Source organism: Phalaenopsis equestris, unplaced genomic scaffold, assembly GCF_001263595.1.
Source record: "Phalaenopsis equestris unplaced genomic scaffold, ASM126359v1 Scaffold000392, whole genome shotgun sequence".
In the NCBI taxonomy this organism is placed as follows: Eukaryota; Viridiplantae; Streptophyta; class Magnoliopsida; order Asparagales; family Orchidaceae; genus Phalaenopsis; species Phalaenopsis equestris.
This window is the reverse complement of record NW_018164834.1, coordinates 380383-399972: the sequence shown is the minus strand read 5'-3', so window position 1 is coordinate 399972 and position 19590 is coordinate 380383. Positions and strand designations below refer to the sequence as shown.

General features: G+C 35.2%; 1 protein-coding gene across 1 annotated transcript in view; it reads right to left on the bottom strand.

Moving 5' to 3' along the window:
• Nucleotides 1–1788: 1788 nt before the first annotated feature.
• LOC110026657 overlaps nt 1789–19590 on the bottom strand; it is a 102598-nt gene continuing 84796 nt past the window's right edge. Inside the window, exons 22-28 of the mRNA XM_020727683.1 lie at nt 16251–16332; nt 13008–13115; nt 8246–8352; nt 4467–4544; nt 4130–4225; nt 2454–2549; nt 1789–2182 (exon numbers count right to left, since the gene is read on the bottom strand). Coding sequence (XP_020583342.1) covers nt 2021–2182; nt 2454–2549; nt 4130–4225; nt 4467–4544; nt 8246–8352; nt 13008–13115; nt 16251–16332 — 729 coding nt within the window. The 3' untranslated portion in view covers nt 1789–2020. The remainder of the gene's footprint in view (nt 2183–2453; nt 2550–4129; nt 4226–4466; nt 4545–8245; nt 8353–13007; nt 13116–16250; nt 16333–19590) is intronic.

Here is a 19590-nt window from a genome sequence, read left to right as displayed (position 1 = left end):
CAAAATGTAGGAGTTTCAAAAGGAGTTTCAAAATAGTATCAAAAGTGCAAAAAGGGATCGCATAACAATAGCTCAAAATTCTGGTTTCTCCAATTACACATAACAATAGCTCAAAATTCTGGTTTCTCCAATTAAAGTGAAAAAAAAAAATGTTATGCGGAGAAGCCACTCACGGAGCTTGTGAGGCACGGAGTCGACGAAGCCGCAGGAACGGCGACGAAGCAGAAGGAACGGGGTCGACGAAGAAGAAGAAGGCTAAGGGCGGAACACAAGGGCGGAACGCGATTGAGGGATCGAAGAAGCAGGAGGCTCGGGACGAAGAAGAAGCGTGTTTCCTGTAGAGACGACAAGACAGCGCGATTGCTAGAGCTGGCTCGATTCCTGGATTGCAACGAAGAAGGCGCGAGACGACACTTGAAGGATCGCTAGGGCTGGATCGATTCCTGGATGACGAAAGAAGAAGGCTCGGGGGCAGAACACTATGGCGCTTCTTTTGCAAGAGCAATTTCGAATATTAATGAGGCGAAAGCTGGGGCCGCAAGGTAGATACCGCTGCCCGCTTCGACGTCGTTCGACAGCGAAGCTAAGAGCCAAACAGTAATTTATCACGGTTATGGGCCGCACCACGTGAAAAAAGCAACCCCAATAGAGCCTTAGTGCATACATATATAACATAAACCACCTACCTCCAATATACGAAAAATTATTCCATACGGACACCGCATGTAGAGTTACATGTGGTGTCCACGAACACCACATGTAGAGATGCAGTTGGTGTCCGATTCACACCATCGATCGCCGATCTCCACCGTCAATCATTTTTTTTAAAGTTAAAATGGAGTCACCAAAATACATATTTACAGTAATCAATAATGTAGATCGGACACTCGGTATGGAATAATTTTTCCCAACATACATCCTCTTTTTCAATATTATTTAATTTGAGCACTCACGTACATACGGCTCCCAATATACAAGTGACTGTGCAACATAGCCATCAACCGATACATTACTTTTTAAATACAATATTTTTATTTTACATAAAACTAAACAATAAAAAATAAAATTATTTGTTTATTTTATATTGAATTACATAACCCTAAAATATTTAAAATGCAACATATTAATAAACATCCTAATTGCTATCAATGTTATAGTGGTGTTTTCGTTTGAGAATCTGTTGGGCTAAAATATAATTTGAAGACCTAATAAATACATTAATCAAAATCATAAAAAATAAGATCATTGTTATTCTCTAACTTATTTCTTTAAAAGACAAGGATACATTTTGATATCTTTGCTTCTCAAAACACATAAAATAGCAAAGCAGTGGAATAGCACACATTCCATGACTTCATATGCCTTCAAAATAATAATAATAATAATAATAAAGATTCTGAGTGGCTGTAACTTTTCATAAAAAAAAAAAAAGTTATATATTTGTGATGGAAAAAACTATTTTAAAAATCTATCGTGAAAATTATATATATATATCAAAATATTAGATAGCAACTTTCTTACCATCATCATTTTAATAGACCAGGTTTAAAAAAATAACTTCTAATCACAAAAATTGTTAAAAAAACATCAAGAAAACAATTCCCACATGTAGGGTCTGTTTGGGGCAGCTTATAAGTGCGGCGGCGTTTTTAAAAACGCCGCTGCACCGTTTGTTTTGCACGTTTTCACAATAATCACTCCCCACATGTAACTGTAATGATGATCTGAAACGCAAATCATGCACAAATTGTCCCAAACAGAATAAAAAGAAAAAAAAAAGAAGCAGAATTTCCCTATTTTGGTACAATATGACTATATCTATCAAACTTGTTTGTAGATAAACATAGTAAATTACTCATAACTCGGATCTAAATAAATGCGCTAAAACAATCATTTTTCCAGGAGCAACCAAAGTTCAAGCAGGGAAGCATTTAAATGCAATAATAATAATAATAATTCCTTAAGAAAGGAAACAATAGAGGAAAAACTCGTCTCTGAGGCTCCTCTGATTTGCAAAACATTAAGCAGCCGATTTGGGAATTTTAAATTGCTTCTTGAGGAAATGAGAGGCCTCGGAGTCGCTCCTGTGGCAGAGAACCCTCAGAAGAGTCTTTGAATCAGCTCCGAATCTGCTTCTGCCTCCTTGACTCACTTCTCTAAGGTCCTCAATCAGCACACGTGTCTATCAACAGTATGAAAGCAAGATTCCCATCAGATGCAGGCAAGCACATAATAACCAGGCAGTTAATTTTTAATTTTACATAATTCTTATTTGTAATTCTAAAAACAAATCTAACATGTTTTTAAATGCACTCAATATAATTTTTAAATATTTTAAATGTTTTTAAATACAATCATATCTTAATAAAATATGCACATTAATCTTATAAAGACATGTGAACCGATTTAATCTTACATATTTTTTAAGAATGCAACAATGAATCCATACATACCTCCAAGCTTATCAAATTAATTATTGGACGAACACGAGCGACGAGATTTTCAACAGTTCCTCGAGGTAACCCATCTCCGCCCGATATGAAGAACTCCTGTACTTCATGAAAAGATCCAGTTAATATGCTTATTATAATTCTTCCATTCAATTCAATCTTCATATCTAACTTTTTTTCAAAAATTTTTATGTTCCCTTGTTTAATTTTACAACACTTCCTTGGGGTAACCAGCACTAGCTTTTTTAAATTGCAAAACACCATTTTCATGCAGAGGTTTATAACACCAAAGTGATATAAATGTGAATATTAAACTTTAGGTATTCCATAAGTAAATACATAAGAATTGTTTGGTATGTATGTAATTTTTTATAAGGATTTGCAACAAGACCATTTTAAGGATGGTGATAACAAAAACTAACAAGAGTAATAGCACTTTTCTACAAAACCTGGATCACAAGGTAGAGTAAGGGCATAAAGACATAGGAATAAACCATTATCTTATGAAATGAAACTCAAAAATGTCGGGAGGAGGACCACCACCTTCACTCTAACAAGATACAAACCACCTAGAAAAACACGGTAGCAACACTTCAAAAAGAGAGACCTGAGAAGAATTCTCAGTCCAACATAAATCAAAACCAAAACAAAATTCCCAAACCAGCCCAAAACATACAAAAATATAGTTCTCCAAGAAGTTAACCCTAATATAAGTGCAAAAATAAATAAATTAATTAAAATAAAACCAAATATTATTGCGAAGAAAAGTAATTGGTAGCCTAAAGGATCGGTTCTATGTTTCACAGATTGGTCCCAAATGGATAAGGTGGCCCACGCCACCCTCACACAGGCGAGAACGCGATGCCCGTGTCACTGTGATTACTAATCTACAATTCTCGAGCACAATATCAATACAATCCATCATTTTCAAAACGCTAAATAATAGCAATAAGCATGATTTCAGCAGCATCTGCCATCACTTGGTCAAACACAGAGTGCAATAAACATTATTCGAAAGGATGGATCGTATCATATAATGACTGGCAAGTGATTTTTGTAGATGAGAATCATTCCAAGGGTTATTTATTTATTGAAAACAAGTTTATGGTTCCAATTTTTAAACCTGCAAATCAAAATCAAGGTACCTATGCTTAAAGCAGAGTATCAAACATTATTCGAAGTGGCAGGTGGTTTTTGTAGACGAGAATTATTCCAAGGGTTGTTTATTTATCAAAAACAAGTTAATGGTTCCAATTTTTAAAGCTGCAAATTAAAATCAAGGTACCCATGCTTATATAAGTCATTTTCCTATGCGGTTCCCTCCAATAATATCACTGATTCGCCATGAAACGGAACTTTTTATGCATGAGACATTTCCTGTAGTAAACAGAAGGAACATCTTTGACAAGGTTTGAACATCATAGTCATAAAAATAAAATTGGGTAGTATTCTCCTCCTAAGAAAAGAATTACTCGCACAAGAAATACAAATACAAATGAACATCACCATTTTAAAAGTATAAATTCAATTTTCAGAGGAAAAAAGCTCATACAGATGGACCCAAAATGCACATGAAACATTTAGAGAGGCATCAAACAGACACATCGAAAGTAGCAACTAGTGTGAGTCCAGCCATTATCACGATATTTAAAGTTACTTGCAATGCAGAAAGCCTATACCTTCAATATTTGAAGATCGTCCTCTAGAAACTTGGCATCCGCAGCAAGAAAGATACGAGAAGGACCCCCATCGAGTAGCACTCTAACCAAACCATCCTTAACAGAACAAAGTATTTTAATATATCAATGGAAGATTTATGTGCATAGCGCTCAATACTTATGTATTTAAATAACTTACACCTAAACTTCAAATTTTATATATATGCCACCTTACCTATGCATGAAAAGATGTATCTCACTTTTTAAAAGTTAAAATAGCGGTATTCTTTATGTGATATGAAGTATTGGGGGTTAGAAATATAAAAAGAAAAGTTTAGGTGTTAGATATTTTACTTACTATGGATGCCTGAAGAAGCCCAGTCACAACACGATCTCTAAGTGGATCCACGATGACATCACAAAGCTCATTCAGAACCTGCGTCAGCCACAACAAATGGTAAAAATCAATACATTTTGGATAGTTATTTGAAAGAATATAAAGTGGCATTTTTCAAGGGAAAAAAAAAAATCAAATATGCAAGCAAATGGAAAGCAAAATAGCAATGTTTTGAACTTTGCTGAACCCAAAAAGAAAAAGCAAAGCAAATATAATCCGTACAAAAATGAACCAACCCTTTGGAATGTAGTTCTTTATTCAAATTTGGCATTCATTTGTATTTTACCAAACAAACCAGTACTTCAACCAATCATCTCAAATGCCTACATATTTCAAAGAAGTTCGGAGATGTTGTCTAAAGATGTAAATCCTCAGTTATCTAAGTCACAAAAGGCAGAAGATTCCTATTACCAAGATCTTGGGAATAACTAGGTCAAAACATACATCAATGACTAAAACTATAATAGCTTAGATGCAGCTCAACTAAGCTTTTGATTCATTAGTCTCTCTCAGTAGAAGTAGGAGCTCAACTCAAAATTTACTAAGAGGGTTTTTGGCTGCAAGTAGAATTTAAGTTAAATAGGATTTAGTAAATCCGGTAAATCCAGATTTATCAAATTCAAATATTATTAAATCTGAAATAATGTTTGATTTAATTAAGATTAAATCCAGTTAAATCCATTTGATGTGTTTGTAATAAATCTCTTTGAAGTATTTTTTTTCTAAGTTAAATCCATTAAATCCAACAAATAGTAGGATTTAATCCGGATTTAAGTGACAGAATAAACGAAACAACAAGAAAATTGGATTTAACGATCATAGCAAAGACGTTTAGCTGGATTTACGTTATCCATTACGTAAATCCTATAAATAGTAGTATTCGTGAGCAATGGGGCAATAGTGCAATCTGTTCGCTGCTCTCATTACACCATCACCACACTTAGAAGTTTGATTCCTACAGCTCCACTTTCTGATGAAGACTCAACTAAAGAAGCTGAATCAAGACTGATTTCAACCTTCTGCGTTAGGCTTGGCTTCAACTTGAGTTCCAGTCATGGAACTCACCTTCAAACATATTCTTAATAATATCATTGTAACAAAATGTTAGAAGCAGAATTCAATCTTTTCAAATTGATAAAGGCAGTGATCGTGTTAGACAATCTAACTTTACCAATGGCCATGGCAATGTGTGTGGTCTATAATGTTTAAAAAAGCAAGCTTAGTACAAGCTACTTTTACATAATCTAGTGATCTTAAGGAAGGACCTTGAATTCTTAAAACAAAAAAGAAAAGTTTGAAAAGAATTAAGTGCAATGTGAAAGTGCTTCAAATCATAAAGCAAACTGTCATTTTGGTTAACAAAAAAATGCTCAGGGTTCACGACTTTAACATCCTATTCAAACATGTTTTGCATATCATATCCACGTACCTGGCCCAATAGGTTAACTTTAATAATAAAGTATAATTCATGCCAAATTTTAAGAACACAATTAAAAACCAACCAAAAAATTCTTATGAGTTCCAAGATTCATAAATATTGAACACAAGGTTAAAGATTTAGACATCAAAGAGCGATAAAAATGTTACTTGCCAAATTAATTATTGAGAGCTTTAAGCAAGAAATTATTCTGAAAGAACAAAACGAATAATATAATGAAGTACATTATAGATTGAACTTAAAAAAATAAAAAGTGAAGGTAGTCTTGGAAAAAGATGCTTATAAGCAAAGCTTTAAGCCAAGATGAGATACCCATTGATTTAGAGAGCTATAAAGGATATTATAGTTAATTGGTTTAAAAAAATCAATAAAATTTTGAAGACAAAGAAGATGCCAACTGAGATTTTGACACCAATATTTAGGAATGAAGGTGATACTCAAGATTATGCTAATTACAAATGAATCAAATTTATGAGTTATACAAGGAAGCTATATGAGATAATAATTAAACACAGGCTTATAAAAATTATACCAATTTCATAGAGCAAATTTGGTTTTATGCTAGAAAAATCTACAATAAAAACAATATTTTGTCAAGACAATCAAAAGAAAAGTATAGGTAACAATGAAAGGATCTTAATATTAATATTTATCAATCTTACATTAGATATATGATCATGCGTCACCAGAATTGGTTTGGTGTGCCTTAATGTAGAAATGCATGATAGAGATGTGTTGATGTGTCACCATTATTTATGACATGTATTATGGAGCAATAACTAATACTCAATGTTACTTGTAGAGTAACTAATGAAATTCAAATTACCATAGGTTTAAATCAAGTACCAACACTTAATTCTAAACCTTTTTATATATTAGTTATATAGTTGTTTATAAAGAATAACACTATCAATGCCGGGTTCTAATTTCCGGATACAAAAAGTGGAAGTTTGTGTTAGGCAGTCGTTTATCGAAAAAACTAATTTCCGGATACAAAAAGTGAAAGTTTGTGTTAGGCAGTCGTTTATCGAAAAAACTATGGCATGAATCCTTTAAAGCATCGTGTCAATGCTTGGGCATTCCCTAGAAGCGACGCACTGTATTAGAGGAAAAGGATTCATTTAATCGACCCCACTTGGTGGCATAAAGGCTTATTGTTGTTGTTTACAAAGAATAATTAAAGTGAGGTGTCTTGTGGTAATTTTTTTTTACATATGATAATAGTTCTAGTTAGTTGGACATCAAAACTATGACATCCAAATTATGGCATCAAAACTATGTCTTGTGGTATTTTTTAACATTAAAATAAATGAAAAATGAACAAATTCTTATGATACAAAACTTTGGTGGTTATAATATTAATATTCGTGGGCCAATATTAGAAGATATGATAATTTTAAGTATCTTATATCTATAATACAATAGAGTAGGGATATAGATGATGACATAATTTATACTTAAAATGAAAAAAAATATTCAAGAGTTTTATGTGATAAGATCATTTCATCGAGACTTAATGGTATAATCTATAAAACTACAATTAAGCCAACTATATTATATAAATGCAAGAGTTGTGAATAAAAAGATTATTGATATCTAGATTGAGTATGATAAAAATGCAAGTGTTAAAATAGATGTGCAAGAAAACTAAGAATGACGTATATTCAAGTTTAAATAACTTAAGAATAGACTTGGTGATTTGGAGATGCACAATGAAGAGTAGAAAATGCCCCTTATATGATTTAAGAAAATCAATGCCAAATGATTGAAGAAGATGAGCAAACCTAAGGTTACATAGATAGATCACAGAAGTGGTTTAAAATGATTTGTGAAAAGTTGACAATACTAAATACGAATTAAAAAAGTCATTTATCAGAAAAAAATGAAAATTTAGGGTAATGATGAATATGCCTCAAAAAGGTATATTTAAACGGAAAGATTACTAATATAGAGTAATAAGTTCAAGTAAACTAGCGTGCAGCAATCATGCTAACCTTAGCCGAGCAGTTTGAGAACTAATGGTCCTATGGACAAATAGCATAACTTGATAAATATTTTTAATATTGTATGAAATTAGGGATGTTATCGTGACACGTTAATACAAATAAAATGTAGAAGAACTAAGTTGATATCATCTTCTATTTTGGAGGCATTTTATGATATCAAGACATATACAGCTGTTTAAACGGAAACATATAATTTGAAACTCTGATAAAAACAATAGAAATCACTTTTAAATAAAAGCCACTCTTAGATTTTCACAAGTTCCATAATATATAAAAAAAGCTATCGCATCATTTACCAAATCAAAAGATTCCATGAGCAGCTCTAGCCTGGATTCCGTCACACTAGGTCTGTATAAGTTGCTAATAAAAGGCTCCCTTAAATCCCAGAAGATTATCTTTGTCCCTGCCAAAAGCAAAAACTTAAAAAAAAAATTATACAGAAACTAAAAAGCAACGAATTTGCATTAAATAAATACTAAATATATGTTAATGGTTTCTTCATATAACACAACTTCTTAGACACAATATGTGCCACTTCATTTATGCACTCTATTGGAAAAAATTGAAGTTCAGATTAAACAGATAAAAAAAGTCAATATTACTGCATCATAAGTGATAAAATGAAGTAAAATATGTGATGTTTTAACCATGCAAAGTAAGAAAGGAGAAGAGCAGAACTAAGATAAGAAAGCCAATAAAATGAATAGATCGATAATAATGTCATTGAAATCTTTTCTTTTTTATTTTTAAAAAGAAAAAAGAGGTTGATGAGCGCCTGTTTAATGAACTTTAGAATCACAGATTGAAGCATGATTGCGGCATGCATTCTGCAAAGGATACAATCCAGGATCCCCACATGATTTTTCCTTTTTTCTTCTTTCCTGTTTTGCTATTTTCTAATAAAGTATTTCCTACTAGGAGACTTATATATTTATTGTATCAGACTGTTTTGGATTTCCATTTCCGAGTTAATATATTTTGGAGAAGTTTTCTCTGATTTCTGCTTTCTAAAGTGTTGTAGTATATTCCTTTACCAAGTGATATGACTGTAGCTTGCCCAGGTACAGGCAAAGAAAGCTCCTCTCTGCGTGTCTCGCCGTTCGGAATTCAACCTCTGTTTTCCAACCGAACAGCCGCCGACCGCCCAAATATTATATTCAGCTGTCCGACAGTAGACCTCAACGCCGATACCTTTGCAAACACTGTCTATCCGCTGTTTTCAGCCGAGCAACCATCCTTCCTCGCTGCTACTGCTGTTCAACAGCAGAAAAGGGCTGCCCAGCAGCAGGAAACAGCTATTTCCAGTGTTCTAGACCGCTGTCCTACCATCATTCAAGCTGAATTTCAATCAGCATCCTTTCTCCCAGTCCCATTATCCATCCTACAACATCCCTAACCCTCTTCGCTTCCTGAACATCTTCTAGGAGCCCTAGAATGGTATTATCTAGTAAGAGTCCAACAAACCCTAAATTCCTTTTTAGAGATTTGTCCTTCCAACACCTAAATAAAGATTCCATGCAATCTAACCTAGCACCCCAACCAATTTTTTTTCCTAAATCATTCCTAACATAATTCCAAACCCCAACCCTCAATTTTCAAAACTAAACATCTTCCAGCCCCTGACCAACCTGTGATTTGCAATCCTACATCTGCCAAAAACTTGAACGAGAGAAAATGATACAATACTACCAAGGAGAAATTCACAAAGTGGTATCTAAAAGGTTACTATCGAGGATATGCAGCGAAAAACCCTTCAACTGTAATAGAGGTTTATCATCTTCAAGAGAAGGCAATCCAGTGAAGTCACTCGTAGTCACAATGGTGACTAATATAATCGAGGAGAGAGTGAATCCCTTCCATCGGGGAGTTTCCAATGACAACACCAATAAACTGACGATTTAACATGGAATATCAGAGGAGAAATTATAATTTTGAAGTGAAAATTGACTTGCAATATTTTGATGGCCACATGAATCTGAACGAGTTTATAGAGTGATTTCAGACAATGGAATGTATCTTTGAGTATAAGGGTGTTCCACATGACTGCAGGGTCAAAGTAGCAACCATCAAGTTTAGGAAGAAAGATTCCTAGTGGTGGGAGAATCTCGAAGAACTTCGACAGCAAGAAGGGAAGAGTAAAATTACTACCTAGTCCAAAATGAAACAAGAGATGCAATGCAAATACCTGCCAGCACAGTAAAAAGACCGAACATATTACTCAGGCTTCATAACTTACAACAGAAAGATCTCTCGATAAAGGAGTACACGGCTGAGTTTCAAAAACTTATGTTGAAGTGTTGGCTAGTAAAGCCCAAGGAGAACACCCTAACTCGATATCTTGGAGGAATGAAATCATTCATTGGCAACGTGGGGATATTCACACCCTAATTTTAAAGATGGAAACAAAACATTATAGGGTGAGTGGCACACCTTACAAGCAGAGTTCAACCCCAAGATCAAATAGTAAGAGTACACTCAACGGAGCATCCAAGTCGACTATGCATGAGGAGAAATAGTTCAAAATGGAGAAAAAGTGTAAGCCAACCATCACTTCCAAATCCTTCACAACCAAGTAGTGTGTCAAGTGTACAATTTTGGGCAAAGTGCATCAAATTTTCCAAACAAGAGTATGATTTCTTTCACTGAGCAGAGAGTAGTGAAAGAAATGAACAATGACACAAGAGAGATTGAAGACTTCAAAGAAGGAAGTTACTAATTCAAGTTGAGCCCATAAGAGGGACTCCAATTAGATTAACATTGGTTATTCTAGAAGATAATGATTTTGATAAGCTGATACCAAAAAAAGGCAGCCCATGTTGAGAAAATTAATAGATATCCTGACCAACAATATATCTCTTAAGTGGTTGAACTGAGAGTGGTCCAGCATGCCGCAATCATCCCAGAGTTATTTCCTCTAGATATACTAGTTTATTGGATACGCCTAGCCAAGCATGAAAAGTTAGAGAAGCATATTACATATTTAAAGGCTCCAGACTTGGTTCGTGAAAAGTTCAACATATGTACAGCTCTGGCTATGCCAAAAAATGACGGATATTTATTTTATCATGACAGACCTTGAAAAGATGAATGTGTTTCAGAGTTGCCTGGAATGAGTGTGAACGTAGATTTTACAGTAGAGTTGCCTCAGACACAGCAAGACAATGATTTTTTCATTATTGTAGTAGACCATTTTTTCCATATAGCATATTTTGTTCCATGCCACAAGAAAATGGACACATCACATCATGCAGACTTATACTTCGAGAAGATAGTTCATATTCATGGTATACCCAGAAACATTACTTCAGACAAATATGTGAAATTCCATGGCCTATTTGGAGGGCTTTGTTAGGCAATTTAGGCACAAAGCTTCAGTTCAGTTCAGCAGCAAACCCACAGACTGATGACGAGACAAGAGTAGTGAGCTGCAGCTTTGAAAAACTATTTAGCTGTGGGAAAGACATCTGACGATGGAAGCCAGGTCCTTTCAAGAAGAGGAAGAAGCTTCTCCTAGCCTAAGAGAATAACATGGAGCGTTTGTTTATCAACCTGCAAAATTGCGGAACTACAAGATTATGGATCATCCGTGATCACGACAGTCATCCTGCACAGTTCAGTTTAGCAGCAAACCCACAGACAGATGACGAGACAAGAGTAGTGAACTGCAGCTTTGAAAAACTCTTTAGCTGCTTAGTGGGAAAGACATCTGACGATGGAAGCCAGGTTCTTTCAAGAAGAGGAAGAAGCTTCTCCTAGCCTAAGAGAATAACATGGAGCGTTTGTTTATCAACCTGCAAAATTGCGGAACTACAAGATTATGGATCATCCGTGATCACGACAGTCATCCTGCAGATGATGCAATTTGGGATCAATTCCAGCAGAACTTTTTTCCTTTTTTTGTCTTTCCTGGTCTCTTATTTTCTAATTAGGAATTTCATATTAGGAGACTTATATAACTATTGTATCAGACTGTTTTGAATTTCCATTTTCCGAGTTTATGTATTTTGGACTGATTTCTGCTTTTTAGAGTGTTGTAGCATTTTTTATTTAGCAAGTGGTAGCTTGACCAAGAATAGGTAGTGGAATATTCTCGCCGCTCTTCTCTCGCCCGTTAAACCCGCCGTTTTATGCTGTCCAATAGCAGACCTCGCCCCCGATAACTTTCCAAACACTGTCTATCCACTCTGCTTTCAGCCGGGCAACTATCCTTCCTCGCTGCTACTACTGTTCAACAGCAGAAAGGAGCAAACTAGCAGCAGAAAACTGCTATTTCCAGTGTTTTGGACGGCTTTCCTGTCATCATTCAGACCGGAATTCAATCAGCATCCTTCCCCGCACTCCCGTTACCCATCCTACAACAACCTAAGAGCGAATGATATCAGAGGTAGTCATTGAAATCATTTGATTTTATAAATGGCACCAAATATCCATATTTATTTCAAATCATCCATCTATTTGACTACTGCAAATTCTTCTTACAAAAATAGTGTCACAGTAAATTCTTTCCAAAATTTTGAATGTTCAGTCATTTTCTTCCCCTTCCATATTTATTTCATATCATCCATCTATTTGACTACTGCAAATTCTTCTTACAAAGATAGTGTCACAGCAAATTTTTTCCAAGATTTTGAATGTTTAGCCATTTTCTTCCCCTTATATACACTCAAAAACCTTAGCACCATAAACATTAGGCCAATGCCACATCATTTTGACCATCGCCTTACTTATGAGCTAGAAAGGGATTAACTTCTAAATTTCATGTATCTTTTATTATGATTAGCGAATGGTTAGATGTTGCCACGTCCAGCAGTAAGATTAAACCGCATATGGTAGAGGTTAATGAAGTGAAAAATTTGTAGGAAGGAGAAAATTTGGGCAGTATCAGCGTAAATATGAAGGTTTGGGTGTCAAATAGTAGTAAGAAAAATGTTCAGTGGCATGTATTTAAAATTTAAAATAATCCAATAAAAACAAAAGAGCTAAATGTCTTCCCATTTTCATGGGAAGACCATTTCAAAATGAATTTATTAAAATTGTTCTGAACATGTGATGTCTTACCAGTAAACTCGCAAATTCTATCAATTGCAGCATTCATATCTTTTCTACACCCATCAAATGCATTCTTTTGGTATGCAAAGCTTCCTGAGTTGTCACTGATGGAGCGTTCTGAATTCAAAATTGACAAGTTTAAATGTGAGAGTAGACGCGCTATAGAAATCCAGCAAAAAATGTCAAGGCGTCTCTTCAACAATTGACAAAAAAGAAATAAATTAAAAAGTCAAGGGGACTTTACAAAAATACCACACAGTTCTTATGAATTGACATATTGAAAACCTAAATTTTGATATTAACTTGTATAAAACCCAAATCTTTAATATAACCTAGAAAATACTAACCAGCTTAACTTTTTTAAAATGATATCAATATTTTCATGCCATATTTTGAAGCGCTTATCACAATAAAGTGTTATACAAGTAAATATTAAAGTTCGTGTTACATATGTAAACACATAGGGATTCTGTGGTATGTATGTAAATCTCCCAAAATAAAATAAGAATAAAAAAATTACTTCTGTAGCTATACCTAGAACTATAACAGCTTTCTTTCTAAATGAGACAGCTAATAAAAAAATTAATAAAACAAATAATACTGTACTTAATTATGACTAATTTCAAAAGGAAGCTGATAGAGTAGCCACAGGACGAGAAAACAGAAATGAGCAATGCAAGTATCGATAATACCGGAACTAGTTCAAAAATCAGCAAAAAAGAAACAAACAATATTAAGCACTGAATTAGGGTTACAACATGACACAAGCAGAAAAAAAAAATACAATAACACACAAACAAACATGATTAAATGTATTCGAAAGTGGTGGTGCTGTAGGTTCAAATAGGACGACGGAAGGAGGGTGGTGGGTGATCGGGTGAGGTGGTGATAACCCCGGGGGGGGGGGGGGCGGGAAGGAGGGTTAGTGGGAGGGATTTAGGAGCAGCCTGCAGAAGGCACGGTTACAGTAACCTGCAGGGAGCTGGCGTGATCTGCGACTGCAGGTTATGCGGCACAAAGTTGTGGGGCAGGTTGAGCGGCTGAGAGGGGACAGTGGGGGAGAGAAAGGATGATGGGGATGCTGATGGGGTGGTGGCAGGCCAGAGAGGGGAATTTGGGGAAGATAATCACCACCTCGGGAAAGAGATACAGCCGGAGCACCACCCAATCCATTCGATACAACCCTTGAAAGGGAAAACAATACGCCGACGACTATCATTGACAGAAATTTGAAATCTATGTCACAGAACATAGCCCTAAACAGAGAAATAACATATAAATAGAAGATGGATAAACGGGAAACGAAAACAGGAAGACAGGGAATAATTCTCGCCTAATGAAAATAGGGAAAGGGGGCCGGTTCAGCCCCAACCAACAAATAAAAAAATCATTAAAACAACTGAAGAAGAGCAAGAGCGAGAAATAAGAACTCAGTAGAAAAATAGTTGAGAAATTAAACCATAGATTTTATTCAATAATTTATCATTTACTAAAAGCAAAATTATCCAATTTATTGAAATAGGGATCATGAAAATAATATAATTTTAAATAATTTATCTATATTAACAAAACTACCCTACTAATTATCCAAAGAGATAATTTTAAATAAATAAAAACTACTAATGAAAATAAATTTAACCTAAGCTGCATCAATTTCCCGAGGTCGAGAAAACTCCTCCCAATGAGTTGGAATGCTTTCGGAGGAAAAATTAAGAGTTACCAATGAATTTATCATCCTGACAATATTTATCCTGAAAGGAAAAGTCTAATAGGAAATTTAGCACGATGTAGAGAGATGAATGGAAATACATACAGTGTTGAAAGGATGAAAGGGAAACCATCCAAACTCATAATTGCAGTAAAAGAATGACAATATAAATACTATAAAAAATCAACAGAACTCAAGGCAGATATCTATATACGCCCGAAAATCTCTATAAACGGAACTCTAAATCCATGCGACTAGGAAAGGTGTGGTGCTGTTCAAGGACAATGTAGATAATGGCCCACTTGAATATCAATTAGAGCAAGGTGCTGCAATCAATATAACAAGTAAGGAATAAGAGTTTCTATAATCAGGGAACTGGGGTGAGGAAATAATTCAACAACCGATGCAAGTGACTAAGCAAAACAAGATGCCGGCATTTGGCTCAAAACAGCAATTGATAATGAGTAGCAATGATTGAAGAGGGAAGGGGAATAAGCACTGACAGTTGGGACCTGAGGTTAAGAGCAGAACATCAAATGGGAGAAACAAGAGCATAGAATGAAAGGTAGTTATGCTTCAAGTCATAATTATAATTCAATAAATCAATGATTTATCACAAGCAGAATTACCATATTTATAGAAATAGGAATGACAAGAAAGTCTAGGCTAAAGTCAACCCTTTTTATCAAAAAAATCCATATTGTTTTTCAAAAGGATAATTTTACAAAATTTCAAAATATGAATGAAAATAAATCTAACCCTATGTTGCATCAGAAGATGCAAAGATAGAAGAAATCACCACAGGACTTTATATGTGGCATTTATCGTCCTTCTATGTACCTCTGTTTAATTCTCATCTTTACGGCTAACATTTAACATTGGCCGAAATGTTTTTACAGATGACTATAAATTGCACTGCTAAAGGCATCAACATTTTTGTCATTATCTGAACAACAAGCTTGAAATGTAAGAAATTCAGTGACGAAATAGTTTATAGCAGCCAACCACAAATAGTGAGAACAACTTGAGTTGACATCAACAACTGAATATTTCTCCTCCCAATTACCAAGTACACTGGTCCTTTCAAAAGAGATTTGGAAGTACTGCAAGGTTTCTCAAAAAAAATAAACAAAGAAACATTGATCCGATAACTGCCACTTCCTTCGATTAAATATAGTTTGATTAATAGAGGGATCAGTATTCTCCAAAAACTTATATGCCATTAAGAAAAGAAACATTTACTCTAAATGAAACAGTTTAATGAGTGTCAACAAATAATAAGCCAAATTTTTATTTGATAGATCACCCTTAATAAAATCTGGAGCACATTAAGACGCAAAAGGATGAAGAGCAAACTGCCCTTCAAATTCCAAAACAATCCATTAGATGCCAAGTAGCTATGGATAAAAGAAACATTAAAAATCACTACCAGAATAGACTTAATAATCGAGTAAAAACACTCAGAAGAGGGTGACATGAGCAGTGGAGAGAAAATAAGGAAGAGAGTGCACACGCTGAAAATAAGACTTGGTAGAGAAGCATACTAATGTTACAGTTCTCATTCTTCTTCATGGTCCAACGCTCTTGAATGCTATCTTCCAATTTGTTTAACGCCGTGACTGCATACTGTTTAAATTGTAAAAACATCTCATGATAAATTATAAATTACAAAAACATATCAATCAGAGAAGAGTCATTTTTGTACTGGTAAGCAAATTTTCCAACAACACCAATATCAGCAAAAAAAAACAAAAATCATTCATTGCCCCCTCTAAAGAATTTTCAACAGTCATAATGCATCATAAAAATTTCTAGTCAACAAAAAAAATTTTCAAGAAAGAAAACAATTCAAAAAACCAAGAGAAAAACCTACACATCAAGGGAAGCACGCAAAATAACTTTTGAGTCTTGACCAACTTTGATGAATATACAAGTTACATTGAATTCTCGGAGTTCATAATCACCAAATATGACGATTCCATAAATTATTATTCTAAATTTTATTTCCACATAAATGACTATTTTTTCTAGAAAAATCATGGAAATTGCAATTTCAGCATCAAGGAAATCTAAAAAATAAAAATTCTTCAAAAAATCAATGACAAATTTTTATGCTAAAAGGTTTTCGGAAGTCTACACTTATGGAAATGCACACAATCAAAAAATCCAACCAAAAATAATAAGAAAAGTTAAAATAATAATTAAAAAAAACACAAAAGGAACTAAAACCATAAAAATCCTGTTATCAAACAAAGCACAAAATTTCTTGGAGGAACTAGTTTTGGTAGACTTTTTGATAACGGAGTTAACCTAAATCATGATAGAAAAATATTATTATTGAATTCAAATAGGGTTATAATGACGGCTCTTCAAACAGGAAATAAATGATAAAAAATATAAAAAGACACAAGCAAATGCCCTAAAGCGCATCCTAGGATGTTGGAGGCTGGCTAAGTGGATCAAGATGGTTAGCGAGTGTGGTGGTAGCAAATGAATGTTGGTGCTCGTGCTGGTGAAGTGAAGAAATGCAGTGACAGCATGTATGAAGGTTGTCCTAGGTGATGGCAGCGAGGAGTGCGGGCGGATGGGTGTTCTCAGGCTGTTTTGAGCAGCAGCAACGCCGTGGGAAGACTGGGACAGCAAGGAATAGGTGTGGTTTGGGAGGCAGCAAAGCTAGAAGGAAGTGGGAGGCGACTGGGAAGTTGGGTGGCAGAAAACAACAAACGAAGGGTTGTTCTGGCCAGCTGCAGCGATATACAGCAGCCAAGAGCGATGGAAAGAATGTGGGAAGGGATAGGAGGAAGATAATCACCATCTCAGGAGAGAAATACAGTCAGAGCACCACCCAATCCCTCGGATACAACCCTCGAATAAGAAAACGGAAGGCAACGGCTGTCCAGACATAAATCTAAAATAAAACTCACCAAAAACTACTAATCCAAACCCTAATGCACACACATGTAAGGAATGACTAAAAAAGGAAAGAAAGATAATAGGAAAGAGAATAAGAAAATAAAAGGGGACCGTTTCGGCTGCTCGAATCCCATCTCCTGCTATGTGCTTTCTGGCAGTGCTATAGTAGCTACAGTATCCCGTGAAAATCGTGTGGGAATCCTGCTTCAATCACGCGGGATTGGGGGAGCTTCGACTTCATTCGTGAAGCTTCTGGCTTCTCATAACACGGAGTCAAATCTGTCAAGTTGAAAGTAGCAGAGATATTGTAATCCCCTTGTAGATTGATCGAGTACGTGTTGTCATTCCAAAACACATTTTGGTAGAACAGGTGTCCGTCCTTTGCTGGGACAACCAGAGCTGGTGCTATACGTGGAATGAGTATTCTCATATACTAAAGCCTCGCGCCATCAAATCTATACTTGGCTTCTTCCACTCTCCGTACTTGTCCAGGTGTTTCTGATAAATAAATAAGGAGGAATCAACTCTGAGACAAAATCTATAGCAAGCTTGTTGACCTCACTTTTGGTTGGGGTTTAGTCTCTCCTCTTTAAATAGCCTAGAATCTAGCCGTAAGATTTTCCTGTCAACTACTACTAGAAAACTAGCAAAGGAGCCCTCCTCGTTAGAAATTTCGAATTTTTCTTCGCTCGACTTGAAGTTCCGCATAGTAGTTTTGACCTTTAGCACCTAGTAGGTGAGGCTACTGTGAGGAAGCTCAAGGAGAATCATTATAGGATTGTTGGCCTTAGGATTGACTGGACGCGTTGATCTGACGCCGTCGTGCTCTCCGCCGTCCTGTCTGATTGAGCTCGAGCCGCGTTTTTGATATTATTATTATTATTATTATTATTATTATTATTATTATTATTATTATTATTATTATTATTATTATTATTATTATTATTATTATTATTATTATTATTATTATTATTATTATTATTATTATTATTATTATTATTATTATTATTATTATTATTATTATTATTATTTATAACCTAAATCTATCTCCTCCCTCCTCGCCTCATTTTCTCGAACCCGTGGGCCTGCCTCAGCCCTAGATTGGCTCGTTCAGTTGCCTGGCCCGATCCTTTGTGCCGATGGAGAGATTCATTCCCGCGTTCGCCTCTCGCGCGCGAGACAAGTCTCGCAAACGCCCATCCCTTGTATCCTATATTCTGTGTTCTGAGTTCGATCTTCTCTACCGCAGATCGTATCCTCTGCTAGAATCTAATCCTCTGTCTCTCTCGATCTCTCGAGTCATATGCGATCTCTTAATCATTTCTTCTCCTTTTCTGGTCTATATGAGGCTTCCGTTTGGTTTTGGTTTGTTTCAAAGGGCCGAAAATCTCTGAGGGAGGGAAAACTCTGTCATTTTGTTTTCTCACTTACTTCTTTAGCTTTCTGTGCTCGGGTTGGCTTCATCTTACTATTGGAGGAAGAGTTGAAGTTGGGGAGTGCCTTTAAAGTTTCTGTGTTGTTTTTTTTTGCTTCAAGGAGGTACCTTCTTCCCTCGTGCCTTGCCTCTTTTTTCGGTTTTCTCTCTACTGAGCCATTTAGGATAGTTCTGTTGAATAGTACAGCATGCTAGCCTAGTGTTGCACCTATATTTTGAAATATTTGTCACTTCAGCATGTGAAAAATAGAAATGTGAGCATGTTCTAGGAGTCAGATTTTATTACTTGCTTAAGGTGGTGAAAGTATAGCATGTTATTAGCTCCTCTCTTTTCTTTTTGTTCAAGGCAAATTGGAAATATTATAATGTGGCTTTGAGATGATGTTAGCTCCTCTTGCAAGCATGTTAGAATATGTATCATGAAGCTTTTCATTCATTCTTATCTAGCATGAGATATTGGAGGGTTTATTTGGTCTTTCAGGCATGTGGAAGGCTCGGTTTTTGCATCTTATGTTCAATTTTTTTTTTAGAAAAAA